We start from the raw sequence: 23,236 nt of genomic DNA on the forward strand, positions 1-23,236 counted from the left end.
TGGGGCAGCCCTCGCTACTCTAGAAGCACGAGCAAGTGCATTGTTGTGATGGAAAAAATAACAACACTGCGTTTAACTTTGCTGGACCTTTTCTCCCCAATGCAGTCTTCCATTTTTCAAAAATGTCTTCCTAATAAGCTCCCGTGATGCACCCTGCCCCTTGGGGATCCCAGAAGGAGCTGCCATGAAATTTTGAAGCGAACTGAACTGGGTTACATTGCGCTGCTGACCACACACCGACAAAGACTAGCTGCTCCTGGGAGGAAGATGAGGCTCTCTACGCAGGCACAGAAGTCGTCTCGGAAAAAGCCCACAGGGGCAGTTCTCCTTCATCCTGCAGGGTCATTATGAAGCGGTGAGTTTGGTTGGTTCGAACTGAACTGGCCCAGCGGACACACTCAGGAAGCAGTACTTTGTTTGGACCATCTTCTAAGGCACCCTACATGAGACTAAGAGAAGTGTATTCCCGACGAGAGAACGTCTCCAGCCATCCGCTGATTGCAGAGACATGTTTAAATACATTATTTTTTATACATTATTTTTAATATACCCATGTGTGTAGGAAGTAGAACCCTATTAGCAATACGTTTTACCCAATGCCCGTACTATTATTTAGTATTGCTTATCTGAATCTTCAGGGAGAAAGACAGGGCTTTCTACTACTAACAATTGCAGTCTGTGATACTCCTATAGGGTAGAACAGGGCCATGAATCGCACTGGCTCATCGACTCAGTGAATGATCTAAATTTCAAAAATTGAAAAACAAGCACAGGCGATTGAACAAGTTCTATTGGTTGTAAGCTCGTCGAGCATCACTTAGAGAACTTGAGAAAAATCCACGAGTTCTGTGCTGGTCAGTTTACAGACGGCAAAAAATTTCCTGATGTGGAAATGATTACCACTAAACATATTTGGGGAGCTTACATGGTCCACACTGTTCCCAGTGCTTTATAGGAAGGAACTGGTTTAATCTCCTCAACAGAGGTTGGTCCTATACGCATAAGCCCCACGCCACAGATGAGGAATCCAAGTCACGGAGAGGCTCGGTCCCTGTCCGAGGCCCCCCGGCTGGGGCTCAGAGCCAAGATTCCAACCCAGGCCGACTAGTCTCGAGCCCCAACATCCAGCATTAGCAAAGTAGAGTAGACCTTCTCTCTGAGATAGGCTAAGCTGCTACTCAAACAATAAGAGGACTTTCTTCTTACAAAATTAATTAATGTAAGGCAGTTTTTAAAACTCTTATTCTTTACAACATTCGACTAGGAAAAACCGTCTACGGTTTTCCACAAAGCAGCGATGAGAGTTTGTTAAATGAGCAGTGAGGGAGGCCACCAGATCGCCTCACTTTGTAACAGCTCCCTTCATGACAGCACGAACCCTTGTGACGTCACGATCAAGAATACTCACAAGCCAGTGGACACACACGCCTTCACACGCACCTTTTTTTTGGGTTCGAAACATTTCCAACTGCTTCTGCTGCTGGCGCCTCAGCGTGTTCACGATGGCGATGGCCAGCCTCAGCGCTTCTCTCGGGTACCCATGAGAACGCAACGCGTCCACGCGCGCGCAGGCGGTGGGGACATGCTCTACGGCAGAAAGGTAAGGGGGCAAGGTGCCACTGTCAGATGGATTTACAAAACCAGGATTCGGGAGCTCGATGCCCCCCCCCCCCCAATACTAGTACACAAGATACGAGAAACCAATTCTGAACTTGGATTTCAATGAAGAAACAAGACACGAAATAACGCAACTCTTATTGCCAGGCATTCACCCATCTCCCATTGAGTCCCTGGACGGCCCCCTCCCACTCCAGTAATGCCATAGAAACTGAACAAAGAAGTCAGTCAGGGAATGTCTTTCCCGTTTGGCCGCTTACCATGCCAGAGGGGCCACCCGCGGGAGTCAAAGAGGGAGTTCTCCGTGTCGTCATGGTAACAGCAGTTGGTGTACAGGTCACTGCTGATAATGTGCTGCAAGTGGCTGTCCTCCCAGTGGAGACCGCAGGCCTCGATGGCTCGCGTGAACACTGTCCGGTGCGGCCTGTTCGATGAATCTGTTTGTTCCACAATTCAGAAAGTGGTGTCAGCTACCAGTCACATGTGAGCACATCAGTCACACCACTCTGTGGCCAGATGGTCACAAACACACCCACACAGTTCGTCCTGCACCCCCGAAGCCGAAGGGTGAGGGGTGAGTACACGCATATCCCAAGTACTAGGAGGCCCTTCAGCCCAAAGAGCTCTTTCCCTCTCTTGTTTTGTCAAACACAAACACTCTGCAGCCATGAAAGCTAAGCTTAAAGGCATCCTGCGAAAAGAATCGTCGAGTCTAGCTGCCAAGCCAAATCCACTCAAAGGAGGTACTCGGCACACAGATCCCAGGAAAGCTCCCTGCGCCCCACTTCGGAGGTCTGCGATGGGCCGCCCTGATGGGATCGACAGCTCTAACAAACACTGTGCAAGAGAGGCGGCACCAGCCATGGAACCTTCCAGGAAGATGCAGTCAGCCTTTAAAGATATGCATAAGGGTTGTGCTTTTGGTTGTATTTTTTAACTATATTGTGCGGTTTTGCACAATTAAAACTATTATGCTTCTTGGGATATAATGATTAAGTGCCACTTTATATCCCAAAGGGCATAAATGCATAAATTTAACATTTCACAAAGCCACACAACATAGCTACAAAACAAACCAGCGCACTTACCTTGCACCTACAGGCTGCCTCCTGACTCCTGAGCAGGTTCCATGCCTGGGGTGATGTCCCAGCATAGTGCATGCCAGGGCATCACAAAGGGGCAGAAGCAGACACTCCAAAGAGGGTTCAAGTCTCAGGACCTGACGGAGAAAAGAAATGTTTGGGGAATAACGGATATTCTCACACTCACGTCTGGGCTTACACAGTGCCTATAGGTAACAATGGCTCCAGTCTAACTGCACTCCCAGCCACGGGCCCCGCACTCCAGACTTAACCCTTGAGCTGTGAAGAAACCTGGTGCAAGCCTCAAGTGCAAAGCAGAGCCAGCAGCTCTCCTCATCACGTGCACCTCACTGCGCTCAGGGAAGCCCTTCCTGCCCCGTGGCTGCCCCGAGTGAGGACCAGGGGCTGGCGCTTCCTGGGCTGGCTGGGTTTCCTCTTCCTGTCACTGGTATTTTGACTGAGCAGGGACACAAGGGAAATCACAAAGACCAGAGAACAGCAGAATCAAGAGGAATGAACCAGAGATAGGTATTCTAGTCCACCTTCCCTAGTCTGCCGATGGAACTGATGGCAAGAGAAGTAGCTTGCCAGGGTCACATGACAAGGTAGAGGCTGTCAGGATTCAAAACGTAGGCATTTTTACTTCACATTCAGAGCTCTTTCAGTTATTCTGAATGGCTCTTGATATGTTTTTAACAGAGAGTGACGTTAAGTTTGGTCTCGAGTCAAATTAAGCTATATGAATTTGAATGGGAGACATGTAAGGATGCATGGATGGTGGCTAATTTAAGAGGCATAAATCATGATGTATTTGTAATGACTCTTACCCAGAGACCCGAAGGTCAGCAGAAAGGTACAGGCTTTGCAAATGGGATTAGCAGAGTTACATTTAAGAGTCATCCAAATCCACTCGGCCTCTTCTCTGAGCAGAATAAATATACCTTCCACCAATAAGAAACTGGCTCCATGGACTCTCATAGTCAATAAAACAAACATTCCAAAGCCAGGGTGCTCGCACAAGCATTTTTAAGTTGGCTTTGTCATTTTAGTTAGTTTTTACTGAGACAGAATTGAAAAGAAAACAACACAGACACAACAAACAAAGAAACAGTAAACGGCGCTCTCAAGTCAGTCCAATGCCCAGTGACCTTGCAGGACAGAGGAGACTTGCTGGATGGGGTGTGTGAGACTGCTACAGACAGCCTCATCTTTCTCTCACAGAAGGGTTGGTGGGTTTGAACCGCTGTTCCTGTGATTAGCAACCCAAAGCTTAAATCATTGCACTACCAGACCAGGATTCCTTTAAAACTAAAAGGTGACTTAAAAAAAATCAACTATTACATGTGTTTTAAAGTAGTAAGTTAAAGACTTTAATTGCTGACTTGGCTCACCATCTGCTACTTCAGTAATAAAAACAAAGTGTATAGTAAAATTCCACTTAACAAAAACAACTGCAAATACCTTAATGGTTCACATGCCTATCTATGATGATATGAGCATTGAAAAAGGGCAGACACATGCCAGGCAGAGTTAACACTTGTTCCCTTTGCAAGAACAATAACCAATTCCAATACAAAAGGCTAAATAGTCATAAAATAATGTTTAAATTAAAATGTAGGCTACTGGACCCAACTCAAGTGGAACAGGTTTGGCAAATGAGACTCCACACATTTGACAGAGGCTACTTCCACATGTTTATTTATATGTGCAACAAAGGTATCCTTGAATACAGCAGAGCACACAGAGAGAAAAGCTATGAAAACGTCCCAGTGATAACAAAGCACCTTGAGGAACTGAGTCCCTTGCTCGTCCTGGGAGCTCAGGCCTATAGTCTTGGGGGACACCAAGGTCAACTGGCATAACAGTTCACAGAGACAATGCTCTAAATGCTACTTTGGTGAATAGAGGTGGGGGTCTTAAACGATTGTGACCAACCTTCGAAGGTACAACTTTTCTTTGGTCTTTCCCTGTCTTGAGCAAAGACAAGTGAAGAAAACAAAGGTCTAAGAAAACCATCAGTTCAAAGGACTAATGTACCTGAGCTAGAACTCGATGGTGCCTGGCTACCACTGCTGGCTGCTCTGGAAGGGATCACAGTAGGAGAGCCTTAATCGAGTGGAAAAAAGCGGAACAAAACTCAACACCGTGGAAAAGACCAAAGCACACCTGTCACCAGAGACTGGTGAAACCCCCAAGACCACAGTGCTTACACAGCCTTTAGGTCTGGAACCAAACTTACTCATGTGGCTCAGCTCTCGGGTTAATGACAGATCTAACAGGTGAATAATAACACCAGCGTGGTATGCACTGCTTAGAAGCGCCAACCACATGAGATCCAAGGGTAGCATTACCCAGAGCTAGCGCTCCTGAGAAAGACAGGGATAGGGAAGGATGATGAATGGGAACGGGAAAGGCGGGAGAAGCTATGAAGAGTGCTGGGAATTTCGGTCAGTGTCACCACACAAAATGTGCAGGAATTGTTGAATGGAAGACAAATTTGCTCTGTAAACTTTCACCCAGATCACAATGAAAAACAAAATAAAAAGTGAATAATACAGAAAATATAAAAACGTGATCATGTACATGGAACATGACTAGGAGATAAAATGTACAAATGAAGCATTGATTTAATTAGGTGTTGAAGTCGTGATCATTTTCTATTTTTCATTTCTACAGCTATTGAATTTTTGCATTAAGATAAACAATGATTACCAAGCAATTTAAAAAAAATAATAAGTACATGAATTGCTAAAAAAAATTTAAATAAAGTATATGTAATACAAATACATGTTGATTGAAGACTATCTGGGAAATTCAGAAAAGTATACGAGGGAAATTTTAAAATTATTTTTGGTGTAAGATATTGGCTATTATTTTAATATATTAAAAAAACCAATAACAACAATTACTATGCTTCCAGAAAGTAAATGATTCTCATGTGGTTATACCCTGTTTCCCCAAAAGTAAGCCATCTCCAGAAAATAAGACCTACTTACAGTTTTGCTTCTCGCTGAAATATAAGGCATCCCCCCGAAAATAAGCCCCCCCCAAAGCTACTGTAACTCTGGACTCTGAACCATAGCGGCGAGTGCCCCCATGCACCTCACTGTTGGCCGTAGCGCAGGTGGAGCAGACAGGAAGTGTGAGGTCTCTTTTAATAAAACAATAAAAAGTAAATGTGTACCGTATTGTTCTTCATGGAAAAATAAGACATCCCCTGAAAATAAGACCTAGCGCATCTTTGGGAGCAAAAATTAATATAAGATACTGTCTTATTTTCGGGGAAACAGGGTAGTTTTGTTGTTAATGGCAGAAGCTCCAGAAGCTATAGACACAACAGCTGTAAATATTGCATCAAAAACTGGGAATTGACTTCCAATCTGTGGGTCAGACTCTAAGTGGGATGTACTGTTGAGGGTGCAGAGTGAACTACTGGATAGCACCTTCCTAAGGCTTACAGAATACTCATGTTTACCCAAGAGGAATGTAATACAAGGCAGTAAAAGGTAAAATATAAATGTTACAATGGCTTCTCAAAGAAGTGGTGGGGCACGAACCACAGAGAAAACTGCCAAGAATAAGCAGAAAAGGATTTAAGAGATGATCTATGTATGTATATGAGACCAGACATTTCTTTCCTGGTAATGAAATAGAATAAATATTAGAAAACTAAACTTAAATTTTTTGAGCATCTAGAAAAAATACAATTAGGTTATGAAGGTAATCTATTTCCTTGGAGGCTATTAAATAAAATCATCAAGGGCAATAAAGATATGACAAATTTCAAATACTGGATTCCCGAGGAAAGATGTCTAGACAGACAGAGCCAGACAAGCATCTTCCCCAAGTCCTAGAACCTCTTTTTCACTGGGCCTGGCGTGACAGAGTAATAGAAATGGCTGTCTTTCTTGGACACACTGAGAGCTCCATTCCACTCAAACTCGGCCCACTCTCCCAGTGCTACTAGCTCCGTGGGGGGCCAGCCCGTACAGAGCAGCAGCCTAGAGTCAATATGCTGCTGCTATCACTGAATTCCCACTTTACATCTATCATAACTACAATTTTTCTCTTCAAATTAAAAACAAACTAAAACCCACAAAATCATACAAGAACGAACGATAGGTTCATAAAATTTTAGCTGCAAGACTAAACTACTTGGTTAAGAAGTTTGATCTGAAAGAGGGGAAGTAAGTCCACAGTAACTACAAGGAAAATAAAATCCAGGAAGGGTGTTTAAGGATGCAGGTCCTTGAGCTGAAGGAGCAGACCCAGCAGGGAGGAAGAGGTTTAAAAAGCAGACAAATGAGACGCAGAGATTCTTAAGAGGATGTCTGGATTTGTCTAGGGGCACTTGTTGACTGTCTTAAATATTGGAGGACACTGCTTACATACATATAGCCAGTAAGGACTGGCACATGTATGCTAGACAGACCTTCACAGTAATGGTTTTTCCTGGATCAAATGCCACGAACTCTCCAGTCAGTGATAAAAACTGTACTTGCTAAATTCTAAAACTGAAAATGGTTAGCTGACTAGCTAAGTTAAATTACATAGTAATCCATTGACAACAGAGATGAAAGCACACAGACGCTTAAGTCCCTCAATATTGCTTTTGCAAAGTAATGTATGCCCATCCTACTCCATGATTTTTAAAGTTAAAAGAGGGATTTTCCAAAATAACAGTAGGCTCTTTCAATACATATTAAAAAATAAGGATTAAACCACTTGTATTCTAAGAATATTCAAAAATTGCATATAGAGCAAGTAAAGTATAAACACATACACAAATCCATAGCGAAAGATAATAAATGTGTCATTTCCCCGTAACTTTTGTAAGCGACTGTTATAAACATATGTGCACAATTAAGTACATAAAAAACCAGCAGAATGCTGCTTGTCTTGCTCACCTTGGCTGGCATTTGCCCCCTGAGGCAGAGCGTTGGTTAGGTTGGGTAACTCACTCCCGTGATTTCCGTCTTCCCAGGGACAGACATCAACACTGTTCCACTTTTTCAGCTGTTTTAGCCAACTGCTCTTCTGCTCCAACTTGCAGTGGGGATTCAAAACGATACACATCCACAGGGCACCTAATTTGAGGGGGAGTGGGAGGGGTGCAAGCAAAATTTTAAATGATAAAAATATCTAATTAAAATAGCTAATGACACATTTTAAACCATTTCAAATGAACCCTGTTCTGGGATATTTATAATTCTCATAAATTAGTTTTCTGCAAAGAGATATAGCAGAGTCTGAGTTTGGACCAAAGATCCAAATGATGTTACACAAAAGACTAAGGCTAATTGTAATAATAAAAAAACTGACACAACAAAACTGCCAGCATTTCAATAAGAAAAAGACGAATAACCCAATTAAAAAGTGGGCAAAGGACTAGAACAGGCAGTTCACCAAAGATGACGTCGAAAAGGCTAACAAACATATGTAGAAATGCTCAGAATCACTAGCCATCTGAGAGATGAAAATCAGAGCAAGGATGAGACAGATACCACCTTACACCAACAATGATAGCCAAGTTAAAAACAACAAACAAAAAATCCCCAAGTATGTTAAAATGAGATACTAAACATCAAATGATCTAAGAGAAACAGGACAAACATAAAACAAGTAATAAAATGGCAGACTTAAATTCAGTGATATTAATAATTATAGTAAATGTAAATGATTTAAATGTACCTATCCAAAGCATGGCCAAATCAGATATAAAAATAAGATTCAACTCTAGACTGTGTACCAGAAGTCTACATTAAATACAATGACACAGATAGGTTCAATGGAAAAGGATGGAATCAATGCACCACGCAAACCCTATAAAAGTAAAGCTAGAGTAGCTATATTAACGATCACACAAAGTCGGACATCAGAATAAGGGGAACTACCGTGAATAACGTGGGAAGACACAACAATCCTAAATGAATACGCATCTAACAAAAAGAAATGACAGAATTGAAAGAAGAAACAGATACGACGATATTTAGACTTAGCGTTTCTCTGAGTAATTTGATAGGACTGAAGAAAAACAAAAAGGCCAAAATCAAATAGAAGAAAGAAAATTAGGACTGAAAAAAAAAATCTTAACAACCGTATCAACCCCAAATAAGCGGGAAACACACACACACACACACACACACACACACACACACACTCATTTTAAATATACAAACAAACCTTGAAAATGTTAGCATTGAATCGCAAAACATATATTCTCTGACATAATAAGATTAACCTAGCATTTACTAAAGAGAACTTTGAAAAATCTTTAATATCTGAAAATTAAACAACACATTAAATTATGCATGAGACAAAGGAGAAGTCACATGGGAAATAAGAAAATCTTTTTTACTGAATGAAAATAGCATTTAAAACTTTGTGGAATTTAGTGCCCCCGCCCAAAGGCATTTAAGAGGAAGTTTATAGCATTAAATGCTATGCTGGGAAAGTCATATAGCCATCTCAATAAATTTTGAATATATGCCGATGCTGGGAGAGAAGAAACCAACAATCTAAACCACCACCTTAAGAAACCAAAACAAATATAGTAAATTAAAGTCAAAACAAGGAGAAGGAAGAAAATAGCAGGAATCAGAACTCAATGGAATTGAAACAGATCAAATAAATAACAAAGTCCAAAGCTGATTCTTCAGAAAGATCAATAAAATCAATACAGCTTTAGCAGACCGACAGACAGAAAGACGCCAGCCAAGAAGACGCACCGTTTGCGGCTCCCAGGGGCAGGAACAGGCCAGCCAATGAATATCAGGGAGAAACGTATGCCCAGAAGGCCAATAATGCTGATACAATGGCCAAATTTCTGGAAAGTTACAAACTAACAAAGCTTACTTAAAAGGAAACAATAACTGGGATAATAATAATTCCAGTAAATAAATTAAATTCATAGTGAAAAATCTGCTAACCAAACCGGTTCAAATGACTTTCCTAGAAAATCGTTAACAAAGACTCAAGAACGAAATAACGCTCATTCTGTGGAGTGAGTACCCTCCAGAGAGTAGACGATGGGAATGTTTCCACAACTTATTTGCGGAGGCCAGCATGGCTGTAATAGTAAAACCAAACAAAGATGACAAGTAAGGACAACTAAAGATTTATGTCCCTTATGAACATAGAAGGAAAAATCTTCAACAAAATATTAGCAAATCTAAATAAGCAACATATTAAACAGAAAGATAAACTTTAAATGGGTTTGTCTCAGGTGTACAAGGCTAGTTCAACATTAAAAAAACAACCACTATTAATTGACCACATTAAGAGATTAAAAATCGTATGACTATCTCAATATATGTAGAAAAGACGAATGACAAATCAACAGTCCTTCATAGTTTAAAGAAAAGACAAAAGATGAGGCTTCTCAGCTAAAAGGCATCTACAAAGAGACTGGGTGCCTTTCCCCCAACGAAACACCACTTCCCATTTGACATCACACTGGAAGTGACAGCCAGGCAAACAGGGCAGAAAGAGAGGGAAAAGTCAGAGATCTCAAAGGGAAAAAGAAAGAGCCTTTACTTGCTAACAATATGCCTATTACAAAGCAGACTACTGCAGATCGTTAGATTAAAATTGAACATCTTTTGGGGTGCATTTTAAAGTTATTCTAGCTTTTAATATTTTCTATTTCTTTTCAGTTGCCATTTTCCTTTGTTGGTGTTAGATTTGGGGGTGGTGGGGGTACTATTTTCGGTACATGAAATCCAAGATAGGTACATTTACAGAGGCAGTAAATGGATGACTGGTCTCTTGGTAGGGCAGAAAGGCTGGGAAGGGGTGGGAATAAAGAGTTAATAACAATGGGTACAAGAAAGAAGAAGACCTAAAATTGATTGTGATGATGATTGTACAACTCTTCCTGATATGACTGAGCTATTTAATTGTTATGATATGTGGTTTATGTTCCAATAAACTTAAGAAAAATCGTCTAGACTTCCTCAGTTTCGCAAGGTCCAGGTAATTCCAAAACAAACAAAATAAAACATTAAAAATGAACACTATTAAGCACTATTTATAGTAGCACATAAAAGCATGAAATATTTGAGTATAAATCAGAATTATGTATAGATTCTGTGTAATAAAATTACAAAATACTGATGAAAGAAACCAAAGACAACCTAAAAAAGTAGAAAGTTATTATTGTTCACGGACTGAAAAATGCAACTGTTAAGATGTTGGTTCTCCCAAAATTAATCTACAGATTCAAAAGGGCTGCAACGCCCTAAGAGGCTTCTTGTATGCATTTGTTAACTGACGCTAAGATTTTTAAGGAAAGGCAATGGATTTCAGACCAGCAATTTTTTTAAATAAAAAAGTTGAAAGACTCATGCTACTTGAAGTCAAGACTTTTAAATAAAGGTACACTAATACAAACTACTGTGGTACTGTCAAAAATGAAATAAGCACATGGATCCGTTCATAAGACCCACACAAGTATGTTCAATTAATTGAATTCAATGAAGGAAAACAGTCTTTTCAACAAGCTGTACTGAAATAATTGGACACCCATGTACCCACATAAAGGCCCCAATTCATACTGCATGCCTTATATATAATCACAAACCCAAACCTGAAACCATAAAGCTTCTAGAAAATCCTTTAGAGAAAATCTTTGCAAAGGTTAAGCAAAGATATTGTTATATACAAAACCCAAAACATTATTTATAAAAGATAAATTCGACACAGTGGCCTTCATTCAAATTTTAAATCTATGCTTTGCAAAAGTCAATGTTAAGAGAGAGAAAACATCTATAAATCCCATACCTAACAAAAGAAATATATCTAAAATAAGTACAACGAACCTATTACCATTGGGTCAATTCTGATTCACTGTGGCCCTCTGTAGGGTTTCCAAAGCAGTAAAGCTTTTATGGGAGTTCACAGCCTCATTTGTCTCCCTTGGGGAAGCTGGTGGGTTTGAGCTGTCCACTCCACAGTCAGCAGCACAATGCTCACCTGATAGTACCTCAGGGGCTCTAAGAATATGCAAAGTCCTCTCAAAACTCACTAAGATAACACCACCAACAAAAGTACCAAAACAAATAACACAAATGGACAACCAATACATTTGAACAGACATTTTACCTCAGAAGGTAAACACATGAAAAGATGCTCACCATCATTAATCATTAAGGAAATGCAAATCAAAACCACAATATGGCACCACTTAAAAACTGGCTAATTAAGGTCGGCGATGGACATTGGGTGTCTACTCAAGCACTGCCTCAATGCAAGAACATTTTGTTCTAATAACCTGGAATGCCATGATGCTCACCTTCCCAACACGATCGCTGAAGACAAGATGGGTGCATAAGCAAATGTGGTGAAGAAAGCTAATGGTGCCCGGCTATCAAAAGACATAGCATCTGGGGTCTTAAAGGCTTGAAGATAAACAAGCGGCCATCCAGCTGAGAAGCAACAAAGCCCACATGGAAGAAGCACAACAGACTGTGTGATCACAAAGTATCGATGGGATCAGGTATCAGGCTTCAAAGAACAAAAAATCATATCAATGTGAATGAGGCGAATGCGGCGTAGAGACCCAAAGCCCATCTGTAGGCCACTGGACATCCCCTTATAAAAGGGTTGCATGGAGGAGACAAGCCAGTCAGGGTGCAGAGGAGATGAGCCAGTCAGGGTGCAGTACAGCAACAATGAAACATAAAACTTTCCTCTAGTTCTTTAATGCTTCTTTTCATACAACTTTCCTCTAGTTCTTTAATGCTTCCCTCCACCCGACCAGTCCCCACTATCGTGGTCTCAATTCTACCTTACAAATGTGGCTAGACCAGAGGATGTACAGTGGTACAGATAAGAACTGGAAACAGGGAATCCAGGACAGATAAACCCCTCAGGACCAATAATGAGAGTAGCAATACCAGGAAGGTAGGGGGAAAGTGGGGTAGAAAGGGGGAACTGATCACAAGGATCTATATATAAGCCCCACCATGGAGGATGGACAACAAAAAAGTGGGTGAAGTGTAAGACATGACAAAATAATAATAATTTATAAATTATTAAGGGTTTGTGAGGGAAGTAGAGTGGGGAAGGAGGGGGAAAATGAGGAGCTGATACCAAGGGAGGATCAAATAAAAAGCAAATGTTTTGAGAATGATGATGGCAATGAATGTACAAATGTGCTTGACACAATGGATGCATGTATGGATTGTGATAAGAGTTGTACATGCCCCCAATAAAATGATTTAAAAAAAGGAAAAAGAAACCCTACAAAGGGTCTGCATCAACTCAGTGGCAATGGTAGTTTCAGATGTCAAGTGAGGTAATAAAAACCTGATTGCAGAGAAGAATGGAAAAATAAATAAATAAAAACTGGCTAATATTAGCAGGGAGTTGAAAATACTAACTGCTGGTGAGGCTGTGGAGCAACTGGAATGCTGAAAAACTGCTGTGGAGAGTGCAAAATGGTGCCGCCACTCTAAAAAAGCTCGGCAGGAGCTCGGCAGGTTCTCTTAAGCGCAAATATATTTACCACATGATCCAGCAACTTCATTCCTAGAATTTACCCAAAATAAATGAAAACATATGTTCACACAGAAAACTGTACAAGAATGCTTACGGCATCTTTATTCATCAGTGTCAAAGACTGGAAACAACTCAAGTCCTTCAACTGGTGAATGAACAGATAAACTGTGACACAACCACACAATGGGAGACTACTCAACAGTGACCAAAAACCAAAACAAACCCTTGATGAGCCCAGAACATCTCAAATGCACTATGCTAAGGGAAGCAACCCTCAAAAGGCAATCCAGGAATGAATGAACACGAACACACACACACACACACACAATCTCTCTCTCTCACTCACTCACTGATGATTTAACATTCTGGAAGAGAAGATACTAAAAGAACAGAGAGAATAGATCAGATATGGCCTGGGGTGGGAGTGGGGATGGGGCAGTGGCTTTGACTATGAAGGATAAGCCCGTGGAAGCTTTAGGCAGTAATGGAGCCATTACATATCTTGATTGTAGCAGTGATCACATGACGATGCGCCTGTACAATCTCAAAATTAGACACTAAGAGAAAATATGTAAATTAAAAGTTAGTTTTAAAATAGTAGTACGATTTTATATATGGATCAAACAATTATCAAGCTATTGGTGGTTGTTTCCCCAAACGCTATAGAAACTCAAAGCAAGAGCTCTCTCTGTAAGACCCCACTTACAAGCAGAAGTACACTACGAATCACTAGTTTATTACATTTCTGCATTTCCAGATCCAAGAACCAGGAAATCCAGCTTCAAATGAACTGGACCACAGTCTATCGCAAATCAACATAGTAACCATTGTTATTTGTATTGTTACATGTACATAACTAACAGCCTTTCTTATGGAACCAGCTTATGGTTTCAGGCTTTGAACCGATGGACACTATGAATGAAGTTCCATGTAACTAATTAAATGACAATAGAAACCCTATAGACTGGATACAAAATTTTGCATTAGGATTTATAAGGTTATACTAAACTCAAATGTTCACCAAAAAATCAAATATCTTTTAAAATATCAAGTTATAATAGTCAACATGTAATATTTAAGAATTTCATGGTTTTCTTCAGATATTTTTATCTTATGATTCTTATTCATAATCTTAATTGAATATTTTATCAGATAAAATTAAGACCATGCCCTAAGAAATATGTGTGACTAATACTTTCACTTATTGGTTGTTATTAATGAAATTCCTGTGCATAAAATCAACCAAGTGAATTAATATTGACAAACATGATGTAGATGTCTATCTAGAAATGAGCGGTCAATTTTTAATTTGTCTATTTTTATAATCCAGATATTTATATTTGAATCCATAGCTATATTAACAACTATTATTTATTTTGAAGATCAAGTTGAAAGTACTACCAAGTCAATTAAAGCTAACAGTTATTTTCAAATCAAATATAGAAACTATATATTCTAAATATACTCATTTATGTATCACAAATCCATTGTTCTCACATTCAATATCTAGTTTTTTAAATATTTAAAAGCAATGCCTGTTTTTAAAAATAGAATAACCAAAATTATACTAAGCAGAAGTTCTTTTAAGTAACTCAAAGGTTAAAATTAACAAAATATTAGCCAAAGTATACAGTACTAAAAGATTAACTTACAAATGAAGGCGCGATAGTGAACCTAAGATACTGTTATATGACAAGGGAATTTAGTTCTACCCTTCAGAAAGTCCTTTGAAGAGATAAATGGAAGAACACACACACAGAGACTGTAAAAACTGATAATCATCATCATTGTTAATGACCACCTATTATAACTGGGAAGGTGCCTGGGAGGGACGGTTTGCTCTCAGCTACTAACTTAGAGGTTGGAGGTTCAAACCTTCCAAGCAGCCATGTGGAAGAAAGGCATACTGATCTGCTTCCACACGGATTACAGCCAAGATAACTTTAGGAAGCAGTTCTACTTGGTACTAGATGGGGGACCGTGAGGGTATCCCACTTGAATTTTGAGAATATCACACACAAGAAGAGATCTTGCATTGAACACTACTGACAGACGATTTGACAAGCGGTGGGATGACATCAAGAACATAGTACATGAAGAAAGCAAAAGGTTATTAAAAACATAAGGAAGAACAGGTCAAAGCTAAGTCAGTATTCAACAGAGATTACAACTCAGGGTAAATAAACAACAACAAAAAAACCCTGAACCAATAGGTAACATCAAGACAAAAGATTAAAGCTGTCAAGGATTTCACTTTGCGTGGATCCACAATCAATGCTCAAAGAAACAGCAGCCAAGAGATCAAAGGACGCACTGTATTAGGTTGATCTGCTGCAGGAGACGTCTGTAACATTTTGAAAAGCAAGGATGCTCCTTTGGAACTAAGCTGATCCAAGGCATGGTGTTTTCAACCGCCTCACATGCACGTGAGAGTTGGTCTTGAATCAGGAAGACTGAAGAAGAATGGATGCATTTGAATGACGGTGGAGAAGAAAATTGAAAAAGAAAAAGGCTATTAGGAGGTACAGGAAATTCAGCAAGGGGCTCAAACATAAAGACAATTGTGACCCCATGGTCACTACCCGCAACAAGAGCCCTATAATAGAGTCCTAATTGCACAGTGGGTTAAGCATTGATCTACTAATCAAAGGGTGTCTGTTTAACTGCTGCTAATGCATGGCAGAAGTCCCATAAAGATTTATAGCCTCAGAAGTCATATGGAGTAGTTCTACTCTGGTCTATAGGGTCACTCTGAGTCAGAATTAATTCCACACTAATGGGTTGGTGTTTGGTTTTATAGGCACTAAAAGGTGCCCCAGCAGGACAGTGTCTAAGTGTCTGGCCAGTAACTTTAACTCCACCAGCTACTCTGTGAAGGAGGACAGATGTGGCAACCTGATTACACTGTTGTTCAGCCCTGGAAAACTTCAACGGGCAATTCTACTGTATCCTAAAGGGTCAATGTGAGTTAGAACAGAATGTCCCCCTTTGGGAGACAGGATAGGGTTCTACTAACAGTTTCTCATCGACTCATTAGAATACTCCTAAGAGGTCAGAATTAAGATTATCATTTTAAAAATGAGAAATGCACACCCACAGAAGTGAAAAATCTTTAAAAGCAAAATATTAGGTATTCTTGGAACTTAAAACAATGATTTCGATGACTTTTAGTTAGAAATAATTCCACAAACTCATTTTAGAATCTCATGCCTGTATTTCCCTAATTAAAAAATTTCCATTTTTCAGAACAAGGGGGAAAAAAATTAACCAAGCCTATATTAATTTGTCTGTAACATTCTTTCATTGCTCACCTCTCTAAAGAGAATTTTCATCCTAAAAGAATGTTCTTAATGTTAGACTCAAGTTCAGAATGATAATAAAGTCTTTTTATCTTAACAGTCACCATTACAAAAGCTGTAATTAGCCTTAATAACCAAGTTAACCAAATTAAGTAAGTCATTCTCCAAATTTTATTAATTCAGAGCCTTACTTTGGGCATTTTTATCTTCCCCCTCAAACACACCTTAACATTTGTAGCTTTAGGAATAAAGTACTTTGATGATTAAACACTTCACTTCTACTGGCCCTCTATTAACCGTTTTAAGGACCCATCCAGAATCGCACTCTCATTGTCATCAAGTCAAGGCTAATTCATAGCGACTTGACCCCTTGTGGGTTTTTGAGACTGTAACTGTTTATGGGAGGAGAAAGCCCAGTCTTTCTTCCTTAGAGCTGCTACTAGTTTTGAACTGCCAACCATGCAGATCACAACCCAATGCTTAACATCTACACCACCAGGGATCCAGTAACCAGAAATAGAGAATTCAAAGATAAGTAAGTATTCCCAGAACCCAGCAGAGGACTCCACCCCTAGCTGGTATTACTGCTTCTTTTGCAAAGGACACGTAATTACTTGGAATGAATAAAAGTTAAATACTTTCAAGTGGCTTTACTAACTTCTTGGCCTCCAAGGATAGGCAGGCAATCATCAGTGAAGTCACTGGTGTAAGTGTCTGCTAGCTTGTGAATTCTCCATGACACATTTCGCTTCCGCCCTCCCTTCCACTACTCCAGGTCATCAGCACTCAGGGATCCGAGTAGAAATATGCACTGGAACATACGAGCCAAAGTAAACCAACAATAGGGGTAACACCCCTGAGAAGAAACACAAAACTTTCTTCTCATAAAGTAACTCACTGGTCCCAATCCAGCCAGTGGTCTGAACCGGTTCACATCCTCCTGTACCTGACCAAACACCCGAGTGCGTGCCTCTGACTGAGGCAGAGCATCACGCATTGGAAGCTCTTCTTTCGCGCCTCACTTCTGCATTCCCCCAATAGCAGAGAGCCAGTGGAAGAGAGCCAGCCAGCGGCACTCCCAGCAACACTGGGAAAGACCCGTGAATGCTACATTCCCTGTTAACAGGGCCGCCTGTTACAGCCAACATCTAGATGTACAAATCACACAGCATCGTGCTCCACCTCACAGCCATAGCGTTTTCTATTTCCAGCTAGAAGATATTTTTCATCTACGAGGTCTGGAATGGACAAGGTGTGGATTACCAGCTGTAGGCCCACGAACAAGCCCTCTTTGTTTCTGCGTAGCAGTTCTCTCAGGGAAACACAAGGACTCACAGGGCTGTTTAGACTTACGTGGGCTAACAGGTATAAGCAAAAAAAGTGTCTTACTAATTGTAGAGCTCACTGGGCTTCAAAAAAAACAAAAAAGCTACAAAATCCCCTTTGTAGGAGACTATGATGTTGAGTAAATAGAGACTTGATGGTTCAAAGAGAACTGAGGACTCTGATTTCAAGTGACCATTTGATACCCAAATAAATACTCAGTGTAGTACACAAAATAGCAGTCATAGTAAACACTTCTTAAACCAGTCATACAAGGTACTTGTACAATTACTTTCCACTTCCCTTATGTTTTCAGGTAGAGACATTTCAGCCTCTACTTTCACCTGGGTCTCAATGTCAAACTTTTACAGATGTTTCCATTTCCTGTAACATAGTTTTCTCAGGCCTCCCAGGCCCCGCCCTGAGCCCAGAGGCATCTTCCCTTTAGAGGTTGAGATGTTTTCGTAATTTGATCCTCACCTACTTGGTGACAGGTGACAAGGCACTTCCCAGACTCTTACCCAACCCAAGAGCGTTAGATAACATTTTCTCTGACCTCGGTAAATTCATGGCAAAGGAGGGCAGTAAGAAGGTCTGTGCCAACTCTTCCTTCAGCTTGGTTCCCTTACCTGCCTCCTCCCCCTCCAGTACTCACGGCCAAGCACGCCTAACCCGCCATCCACGCTGTCTCCCCGCCTCCACAGCCGTCAACACTAACTGCTTTCAGCACCCCAACTGAGGTGGTGGTATTGATGGGGAGGGAGGGAACCAAGAAGTTAAACTAGGAAACAATTTGGCTTAAAGATAATTTAAAGATGGGCAATAATTACTATTTAAAAATGCATATGGATCTTGTTATACTATTTCCTATAATGTGGATTCATTTTTAAGAAACATCCAGTTTAGCCCAATTCAAGGGACAGCAGGACTTCATCTTTACACCTCAGTTATTATATTCTATGCCTCATGTTGTGCGTGTGAAGGTTGGGCATTGAGTGAAGAAGAGTGAAGAAGAATCAATGCATGTGAATTGCGCAGCTGGGTAAGAACATTCAAAGTACATGGGGCTGTCAAAACAAATCTGTCTTAGAAGAAGTACGGCTAGAGTGTTCCTTAGAGGCAAAGACAGTGGGACTTAGTCTTGAGATACTTTGGACATGTTGTCAGGAGAGACCAGTCCTGTAAGAAGGATATTATGGTTGGTACAGTGGCGGGCAGTGAAAAAGAGGAAAGGAGGGCCCTCAATGAGAAGGCCTGACCCTGTGGCTACACCGATGGGCAAAGACAATGGGGTCAAGCACAGGAACAATTGTAAAGATGGGGCAGGACTGGGCGGAGTTTTGTTTTGTTATGCATAGGGTGGCGATGGGTCAGAACCCACTCACTGCCCCTGCCTAACAACAACAACAACACCTCCCATGCACATCAATGGGACAAGGAAACAAGAAGTGATGGTGCTGGCGGAGAACACGGAAAATGCTTGGTGACGTGGAGGGTCACTGGAACAGTCAAGGAGATGGAATGACAGTGCTGGTGTGGCGTCTGGGTGGCCGTGAGTCCAACCTGACTCAGCAGCACCTAACAACAGCAACATCACCTGGGACGTGGATAATAAACAGGAAGCACTGCCAGCATGATGACCACTCATCTGGTTATCTGTTGCTACGTAAGCTGAATTCTCTCTACCTAGCTCCTCTGCTCTAACAGGTTCACATCAACAGCTTGGGCTTTCTCAGGATGGCCGAACTTCCCCAGCAGAAACGTAGGGCTTTATGGCAGAGCCTGCCAAAGTGACAGGAGGGAACACTCAAAGCCCAGAAACTAGCCTAGCATCTCTTCTGCCATATTCTGGTTAGCCAAGCCTTTATAAAAACTGCACAAGTACCAGGAGAGGAAGGGCACACTATCCCAATGAGAAGACTGGCTAAGAATCTATGTTGCTGTTTAGTTGCTGTAGCATCAGCCCCGACGCATGACCCTTATGTTCACAGCTAGAGAAAGCTGATAGATCTGCTAGCTTACAAAATGGAAAACTACATTATTTTCCAATGAGTATGACAAAGTCATTTAGTAAAAAGAGCCAAACTACTCAATATTTGAGATAGCTGTAAATCATGCAAAAAGAAAATGATTATAAAAATTTAACAGCATAAAAAGTGTCCCAACACACACTACAATATAAACTGCTGGTTTGTATGCTAATGTTTTACCCCTTCAAGGAAAAGCCTAAAAATATCAGGTTACACCTCTTATATTTCTAATTAGATTCCACGATTAAAGTCTTAAAATGTCTGTCTTTAGGGTAAAAAGGAGTGATCCATTTAATTCAGATAACATGTTTCTAAAAGGGAATAGCAGCTATACTTACCCACCTAACAATAAATACTGCCATTTAACAATGTTTTTTCACACGAATTCAACTCAACTCACGGTCACTGAGTCGATTCCAACTCATAGTGACCCTACAGGATAGGCCAGAGCTGTCCCTGTGGGCTTTAGAGACTGTAGCCCTTGATGGGAGTGGGGAGCCTCAGTTTTCTCCCCTGGGGCAGTTGGTGGTTTTGAACTGCTGACCTGGTGGTTAGCAGCCCAACACTTCATGCCACCAATGCTCTTTCACACTAACTCAGTGCTTTGCATTTTACACAAACGAGCATATGTTAGCCTTAGAACACACCCACGCTGCAGATGAGGAACCGAGGTTCAGAGACTAGTAGAGAATCTGTGGTGCTATTAAAGGGTGCCCAGATTTGGTCTGAGACTCCTGCTCCTCAAAGCTAACACGCTCAGGTTACAGAGTACTTCCCTAAGTTACGCTTCACACATGCAGCTCTGCACAGAATTCTAGATAAATATGAATTTAATTTGATAAACATTGTTCCATTCCTCATGTTTCAGCAGCACTACAGAAATAGTACATTTCTGTCTAAAGTTATGAACCCCAAATCCACTGCCATCGAGTTGATTCTTACTCATAGCTACCCTACATAGGGCTTCTGAGACTATACATCGCCATGGGAACAAACACTCTTATTTTTTCTCTCTCAGAGTGGCTAGCGGGTTTGGACGATGGCCTTGGGGTTAGAAGTCCAGCCCTCTAAAGGTTGTACTTTGTTCACCCATGTGTTCATGCATACTTAGAAAATGTCTCTCTGTGGATAAGATACAACAAAAATGTATACGAGGTCACCGCAAAAGAGCCTTAACAAAAGACCACGTCGCATTTCCCAGGACTGCCTGCTAACCCAGAGCAAATCTGTTCACTGTAGATACAACAATCAAAGGTGCAACAGATAATTTCAAATTGATTATTTAAGTCAGTAAAAAGCTGTCTCTCTGAAAATGCCATGATGGCCTATCAGGTCATCTAGGAGCCCTGGGAGGTGTAGGGGTTAGCTTAGGTTAGGCTAGGTTAGGTTAGGTTAGGTTAGGTTAGGTTAGGCTAGGTTAGGTTAGATCAGCAGTTTGAATCCACCAGCCACTTCCCGGGAGAAAGATGAGGCTTTCTACTCCCATAAAGTGTTAGTCTCGGAGCACCGCAGGGGTTGCTATGAGTTGGCATGGACGTGGCGGCGGCGTGTTGAGTTTGTGAGTTTAGCAGGTCTGCGTGAGTTAGGTCTGCCTCAGCGCTTCTGGGGCAGCGTGCGTGTGTGCGACCCAGAGCGCTCGACCTGCTGGCGTCTTCCTGCTGGGCTTGACGATCCGCGACTGAAGGAACCAACCGGCCATGTTACAGACTTCTACCGCCCAACACTCAATGAAACTTACTGGTCAGTTGCATTTCATAGTTGTTTTCACAGTCCTTTTTTCAACAATCAAAATCAGCCCACTAATTACAAAGTCAAGACTCCAAACTTTTAAAGTAAAAGGAAACCTTAGAACCATGTCCATTTGATGTTGCTATTGAATGTACTTGACGGGATATCACTCGTATCAGAAGACTCAAGGGTTTCCTCTACTTCAAATGTGGAGAATTAAGGGTTGTTATGTGAAAACTTAATTCCCACCCCAACACCCCCTTACTTAATTTCTGATTTTTAATACCATGTTTATTCTTATGAAACAGTAGCAAAGTAAAATCACGTTAGTATTTCCCAGGGTCCCACAGTTATCAAACAGTGCACAATATTTACCGTATTTATTTTTGTTCTCAGAGACTATTATAAGAGGCTAAAACTTCATGCATGATCCAATTAACTAATTATACTTATTTAGAGACCATGAAATGCCTAAATGCAGCCACACATCAGAGATCACTGGTATAATTAGTTGTGCTAGCAAACTTTAGTCACAAAAATTTCTCGGGTCAGAGCACACTAAAATTCTGACCCTAATTACAATACTGTTCCAGTACAATGCAGTCTTAATTTATCAGTCACCCACATTTGAAAGATAAGTTCAATTGGTGAAAGCATTTTTCCAACTTTAAATTTTGTGTCCCAGTTTTTCACCATTAAAAAGCTTCTGGGATTTTTTTTTCTTTTTCTTTTTAAAATCATTTTATTGGGGGCTCGTACAACTCTTATCACAATCCATACATCCATCCATTGTGTCAAGCAATTTGTACATTTGTTGCCGTCATCATTCTCAAAACATTTTCTTTCTTTGAGCCTTGGTATGAGCTCCTCATTTTTCCCCTCCCTCCCTGTCCCTCCTCCCTCATGAAATCTTGATAATTTATAAATTATTATTATTTTATCATGTAAGAACTCAGGGATACTGCAGAGAGAGGTTTTAGACTGCCTAGGTAAAGCAGGACTAAGCCCTTAGGCAATGGTACCCAACTGCTAATAATTTAAATAAGGCTCAGAAAAATTTTAAGTTAAATAACCATCTTTTTGTTGGGAAAGAAGTCACTGATATCCCCAACAGGCACTTGGTTTTCTAGATGTTCCTTCTGGATAAACCTGTGGCCTTCATCTGGTATGTAGTCTTCCCATTTAACTTGTCGGTGCTTCGGGATCAACATGGAAGATTCATTAAAAAACAACCTGACTGCATTCGCAGCTTGGTCCTACAGGACATCATCAGAGCCTGCTCCTCCTACCCGTCACCACTCTGGGCCTCTGCAACTCAGGGGAGAGGGAGGGGTGCTAAAGGCAGAAGGAAAACAACCAAAAGGAGAAGGTACCATGGAGCAGACTTCTTGATCTGAGTCAGGGCGCCCCTAGGCAGAGAGGTGAGAGGGCACGTGCGACCAGCAGTGGCCCGCAGACCATGCCCCGGGTGTTGGCCAGCTCCTGTGCTGACTCTGAGCAAACTCTCGGGTGCGTCTGTCTGTAAGAACCATCTGAAAAGACTCTTTAGACCTTCATTAGGTCTTTTTCTACAACTTTCCCATAAGACCTGTCTTCCCTACATAAGACATGTGCTGTGCATGATCTGAATGCTTACTTTCCGACTCAAAGAACCACC

General features: G+C 41.0%; 1 protein-coding gene across 1 annotated transcript in view; it reads right to left on the reverse strand.

Annotated features, from left to right (window-relative positions):
- ZSWIM6 (zinc finger SWIM-type containing 6) overlaps positions 1 to 23,236 on the reverse strand; it is an 82,326-nt gene that overhangs the window by 18,163 nt on the left and 40,927 nt on the right. The window contains exons 5-7 of the mRNA XM_004703704.2: positions 7,607 to 7,786; positions 1,878 to 2,054; positions 1,441 to 1,587 (exon numbers count right to left, since the gene is read on the reverse strand). Coding sequence (XP_004703761.1) covers positions 1,441 to 1,587; positions 1,878 to 2,054; positions 7,607 to 7,786 — 504 coding nt within the window. The remainder of the gene's footprint in view (positions 1 to 1,440; positions 1,588 to 1,877; positions 2,055 to 7,606; positions 7,787 to 23,236) is intronic.

Source organism: Echinops telfairi, unplaced genomic scaffold (assembly GCF_000313985.2).
Source record: "Echinops telfairi isolate 266 unplaced genomic scaffold, ASM31398v2 ScPeMD7_7469;HRSCAF=8507_1, whole genome shotgun sequence".
NCBI lineage: Eukaryota > Metazoa > Chordata > Mammalia > Afrosoricida > Tenrecidae > Echinops > Echinops telfairi.